Source organism: Halyomorpha halys, unplaced genomic scaffold (genome assembly GCF_000696795.3).
Source record: "Halyomorpha halys isolate HHAL.00 unplaced genomic scaffold, Hhal_1.1 Scaffold1463.1, whole genome shotgun sequence".
In the NCBI taxonomy this organism is placed as follows: Eukaryota; Metazoa; Arthropoda; class Insecta; order Hemiptera; family Pentatomidae; genus Halyomorpha; species Halyomorpha halys.
Window position 1 is genome coordinate 202,432 of NW_027115291.1, and position 6,158 is coordinate 208,589.

The window sequence follows — 6,158 nt, forward strand, 5'->3', positions numbered from 1 at the left end:
GACACTTAATTTTTTTTCCAAAATATAAGTTTTTAAAATAAAATGTAGAATTAGATATCAAGATAAATCCTTAATATAATCTTCATTATTTATTTATGTGAATATGATGTATATTTACTTATATTTTCTAACTTTATCTTGCTTTAATATTATTTCATATCTTTTTCACTTTCAAATGTAACTGTCATTAATCAACTATCAAATTCCACCACTCCCCTGCCTTAGCTTGCATCTGCCTCAATCCATTCTTTGGCTTTCCTTCAATCCGAAAGGTGGGTGTCCTATTTTTTGTTCTTCATTTTCCTTTTTTCTTGACCTTTATTTTCCATCTTTCAGTAGTCTGTACTACATTTGTTTTATATTTCTCTTTTATCTACTTTTTTATTTTGTGATTATTTTCCTTTTCAATACATGTCTGATACTGTTTTGTATTTCTTGTTTATTAATACTTTTTGCAATATATCTTATCTTTATTTTCTTTAGTTTATTTTTTATACAATTCTTAATATATTTTCACTTAATTTTTTAGCCCCACCTCAGTTTAATTTTATTTCATGTTATCTTATTTTCTTACTCTATTACAGGTATGTTTTTATGATAACATTTGATTTTTTTACCAACAAATTTTCCTTTTTATCCTCATTTTAATAAGATATAATTATTTTTTTTTTTTTTTTACAAAATATGGAGTAAATTTTGTTTAATTTAAGTATTATGAACACTATAAACAATCTTACCAATGTCTGTCACAGATTAAATTATATGTTACATGTAACTGTTGGAACAATAAGCTTTATTCCGATGGTGTTAGATCCTGTTCTTTTTCATTTTCAAACAGAAGTTGGTTTAAAAGTTCATATACAGATTCAAAAGCTTTACGATATCCAGCATCAGATAAGTGCAAGAAGTCTGGCATATCATGATGTGAGATGGTACCATCTGTTTGGACGAGCCCCTTACTGGCTGATACAGTTTCAATTTTTGACAAACTAGATATTTTTGTCCTAAGAATCTGATTTACTTTATTAGAGTGATCCCTAATAGGGTTTGGGTTCCTTCCTCGAGGCAAAAGCTCCTAAAAAAAAAAAGATCATAATTATATTATGCAATAAAAAAAAAAAAAGATTATTATACTACTATAATATTAGCAGTAATATAGTAGTAAATACATATATTATAATAGTCCTGGACCAATACACACCAGACAGAAATTAAGCAAACAGTTAAAAGAAAAATGAAAAAATCATTTTTCAAAGAAAAGAAATTCTTAATTATCAAAGAAAACTGGTATACACTGATTTAAAGTTGCAAATGCCGTAACCTGAAACATCATATATTCTTAATTTTTACAACTCTAGTAGTAAAAATTAAGTTATAGAACTTCTTCAAGCAGTATATACCACCTAATAGTAACAAAGCTCTTAAACACTTCTAATCCATACAGCAGAACTTTATGGATAAAAATAGATACAGGTCCTCACCATTTTATTTTGCCTTGTTTTATCGTTTCAAAGTAATGTCATTAACCGATTTCTACAAGAAACTGTTTTAAATCAAAGTAAATTCAAATTTCTTCCTTTGAAAAAAGTGAATTTTTATTGAATAAAGCAGTAATAAATCAATTAAAATGAAACATGAAGCAATTAAAATAATTATAAAAAGCTTTAGGAAAAAAGCGATGAGGGAACAGGAACTTTATACTTCCCCAAAAACAATCATATTTGGTATGAGTGGTACATTCCAAGTATTATCTTTTTTTTACTTTCAGATGTTATTTCTTCAGTTGGTTCTAGGCCCTTGTGAAGTATGATTCATCCGTAGGTATTTAAAAAAAAATAAAAAAAGAATGAAGAGAGGAAGCAAAGGCATGCAGAAATGATGAGAAGATACTGGGAGAGAAAATGAGAAGGAAAAAGTAATGATATTCGCGTGGTCTTGAAAGGCCGTTACGTGAAAAAAATAAAATAAAAAGAATGAAAATTCAAGTACAATGACATTTTAATTTTATAATTTATTGGAGGTAATATTTATTTAAAAAAATAAATAAATAACAATAAGTGCACATTCTACAAACAGCCTTATCAATTAAAGGCCACAAAATATTTAATACTAGCCCTAAAGTGATCTCTTATCAAGATTATAGTAATGAAGCTCTTTTAAAATACAAATTTGTTTATATTTTTTTCAGAAATAAAAATCTAGCAATTTTTTTTTACAGCTTCCCTCCAGAAACCAAAACCAAGATTTAGAACATAACTATCAGCCCCAATCTCCAATGAATTTTTCATTGAATGATTTATTTTTCCTTCCACACCTGGATAGTCTTGAAAATTGTTCCCTTTTCAAGTTCAAACTTTGATTTCAAGTTCACAACCTAAGTGCACGTAAAAAAGTCAATTGAGAACTGCATAACTGAAAGTAAAATCTAAATTCTTTTACTTTTTTCCTCCATTTTTTTTCCTGATTGTTCACTACAGAAACTGATGGATTACAAATTTAGCATCTCATTCATAAGGAAACTGCAGAATTTTTTTCATACATTAATGAATCATATATATATTCAATTTATCAATTAATGAAGTGGTTCTAAATTTTTAATCAGGGACACTACTTATTTTTCCCCATTCAAGGCAACCAACACATTCTCAGAACCATTGTAGTTGATATGTAATAATAGTAGTATCATAATAATAGTATAATGAGAAATTAAGATTTTAGATTTAGTTCCACAGTATTCCAAAAGTTCCTTAATAACAAAGTGAAACAAATGCTCTTGAGAAAGAGCTACTATCCTCTATGTTGTCAGGAACGTACTTCTGCTTATCAATAGAAGAAAGTCAGAGAATTATAGACTGATATCAATGTTGAGATACTTGGTAAGGAATATGAGTATGGGAAGGCAAACCCTGAATGATTATAAAATTGATGGTGGCATTAAAAGTTAATTATTAAAAAGTGAATAATAAATTTAAAGCAAAAAAATAATAACAGAAGCAATCTATAAATTTTAAATTACCTTGATTGTAACTTACAATTACAACAATATAAGAGGTAGGAAGTTTTTCTCGAATCGCACTTACAATACAAAGTATTCCATCACATATTTCTTCTGGAGTATTGTGAATATTGTTCGTTCCTACAAGTAGTACAACAACCTGTAAGGAAAAAAGTATAATAATTTAAAATTGATAATTATATTATAACTGTACATAAAATATACATTAAAATCACATGAATAGTAGTCTTACCTACAAAACACTGCAGGTACTCCTACGTGCTACATTTACAAAATAAAAAAACTCTAAAACATTAAACCTGTTTTACAAGAACACAAATTCTATCATAAAAGTTTGAATAACCTACAAAATAAAAGTCTATAAAAATACCTACCAAAATAGGGAAAGTTCAAGACTATTCATAAAGCAGACCCTTGCTTAAGAGAGATGAATGGAGGCAACACACAGTAGTTGGTTTTTCGAAACTTGATGAGCGAAATCAGAAAAAAAAACGTCTTAATCATTTTTACAGCTTTAAATTGGCTGACCCCACACATCTAGAGGACTAATATATGTAAGAGGTTCCACAAAAAAAGTATGGGAGTAGTAGGAAGATTTATTGACAGAAAAACTTCATGTTATGGCTTTTTACTAGCTTCCAACTCATTAGTGACTTTCATTTCTGTTTACAATCTAGAGCAGTCAGTATTTTACTACAGCCAACTAAAAACTTTTAGGAGTGATAATAAAAATAAAATTAGGATCATCTTTAAAATTTTATGTTTTTTTTTCATGTAAATGTAAGTATATAACATAGTATGGGTGAGGAGTTTGAATTATTGACACAGTTTAGTGCTCTTATCATTCAAGTTAAAATCTGTATTGGAATTAACTGCAACATATTGCTCCTCTAGATATGTTTTCATTTTCAAAATAAAAAGCCGGTTTATAAAGGGAGTTATTATTTAATATTTGGAGGAATGAACAGAATCCTAGTGGCAGGGTTAGAGCTAATCTATAACAGCTATCATAAAAAAAATGACTTTAATGAACACAGATGAATATCACAAAAATTAAAGAAAATAACCACAAATAATGTTGTCAATTTACAGTTATTAGTCAATAAGTCAATATACAGATCCGTTAGTAAATTTTTAAGTAATTATTTTTAAAGACCACCATCTGCTAGAAATAAACATTGGAAAACCATATCTTTCTTGAGCAGTAGTGGTTCCATAAAAAGGAAAGTCCACTCTTCTGAAATATCCACAGAAACGAGCTATTTAATTCTACAATAATAAAGCAATGGTTAGGCGGACATGAAGCAGGTTACAAATTTTTCTATATTACAGTGTTTCCCATTGATTAAAATCTGTTGGGGCAGGGTCTGGTGAATAGGTGGGTGGGGGATCACATCCCAGCCAAACTCCAAAAATTTCTGTCGGGTCTGCAAAGACACGTGAGGACGGTCGTTATCGTAATGGAAAACTAGGCCTTTGCAATAAGCCAATGCTCGTCGCTTTTGCTCAATTTGACACTTGCTTGAGATATGTTAAGCGTTTCTGCGATATACCGTGTCGTAGAGTGAGGTTTGTCTGTGATCCGAGCGCTTTTCGTCTTCCAAGTCAAAATTTCCAGTTCTGAACTGAGCAATCCACTTAGGGGGAGTGTTTTCTTCTAAAGTATCATCGCCATACACACTGTAAAATTTTTTAACCGTCTGTACAATGGATTTTCCTTTTCGGAAATAAAAAAATCATTAAATGACAAAATTGAATTTTTTCTCTTCTATTTTGAGCAAGCAAAATACCACTTCAAGATAAGGAATCTCAGTTGAAACTGATGCATAAAAGCACCTTAACTAATCCTTTTTTAGAATATGTAAACAATATTAACTAAATAAACATGATTTTATAAACACTGAGAGGATTAAATAGAAATATTGAAAAACGCTAAGAACTTACTTTACAACCCAATCCTACTTCAGTATCTTTTAGGATACTGTTTGTACTTCAAACAGTGTTTTAAAAAAGGGCTATGTCAACACAGAGATAGTTGTGCCTCAATAATAAACAACCCTAACAAACCTAACCACACTGCTCTCACTACACATTTTTGACAAACAGGACATAAATTCAAATTTTATGTATCAAAAATCATACATCAGAAAATAAAAACTTTAAGCGAAATTTAAAAGAAATGATTACTATAGAAAAATATAAGAATCGGGTTATAAACAAAAAATCGGATGAACAAATTTAAATTCATGTTACTCTAACCTAATAAATACATAAGACACAATTAACAACACTAAATATAAACAGATAAACTATAAAACCGAAATAACAGACAAACTATCTGCTGGAAAGAGCGGTTATGTGTTGGAAAAACCAAAGCAACCTCAGTATCTCCATTTCAAAAACCTACTCAGTTTTGACACAAACCTTGAGTTAGTTGGATCACAACAATGTAGAACACACAATAATAGAAAATTGTAAGTAACGTTTTTATTAAGCAATATTTTAATTGTAATAGTTATTAATCTTAAATTATACTATGCACATGTAGTTTCATAATCATTAGTTGAAGAAAGTATTTGTTCTCAATAACTGTTTTTGGCATTGTAGGACATGACTATGCAGAAAATAAAATTGTGAAACATTGCCTAAATATATAGTTGTAATATTGACTGATCCTGAAGACCCAAAAAAAAAAAAATATTATACACACACAATGTAGCTACTACTCCTCTCTTTTGCCAATTATTATGACAGTACTATGAAACAATAGAGTAGCTCTACCGAAGATATGACCAGAGCTTAAAAACAAAAGTTGGTAAATAAACTGTTAAATAGAACTGCTTCCTCTTTACCTTCGGATTAATGTTGTTAAGTTCTCCATTAAGAATTCTCCATAGAACATTTTGTATTTTATCACCAGAAATGCCAAAATTTAAACAGTGTAGTGGTTCATAGAGTTCAGTCCAAACAGAACGGTACTGGAGATGATGGATCAATGAGTCTCCAATGAAGAGAACATCTGGCTCTCTTTCCTTAGTTTGAGCAATATGACACAAATGCTACAAATGATTAAATATTAAAAGTCATTTAAATTTAAAATGAAATAACTTTAGGGATAATAAAATAATATTTAATATTTATA

At 29.2% G+C, this 6,158-nt stretch overlaps 1 protein-coding gene across 2 annotated transcripts in view; it reads right to left on the reverse strand.

Moving 5' to 3' along the window:
• The window catches only part of Paf-AHalpha (Platelet-activating factor acetylhydrolase alpha), a 20,933-nt gene that overhangs the window by 7,929 nt on the left and 6,846 nt on the right, over positions 1 to 6,158 (reverse strand). Inside the window, exons 2-4 of one of the 2 annotated variants that reach the window (XM_014434946.2) lie at positions 5,869 to 6,075; positions 3,081 to 3,155; positions 738 to 1,075 (exon numbers count right to left, since the gene is read on the reverse strand). In XM_014434946.2, coding sequence (XP_014290432.1) covers positions 794 to 1,075; positions 3,081 to 3,155; positions 5,869 to 6,075 — 564 coding nt within the window. In that variant the 3' untranslated portion in view covers positions 738 to 793. Of the gene's footprint in view, positions 1 to 737; positions 1,076 to 3,032; positions 3,156 to 5,868; positions 6,076 to 6,158 lie in introns of both variants that reach the window. The other variant, XM_014434945.2, reaches the window with a different exon arrangement.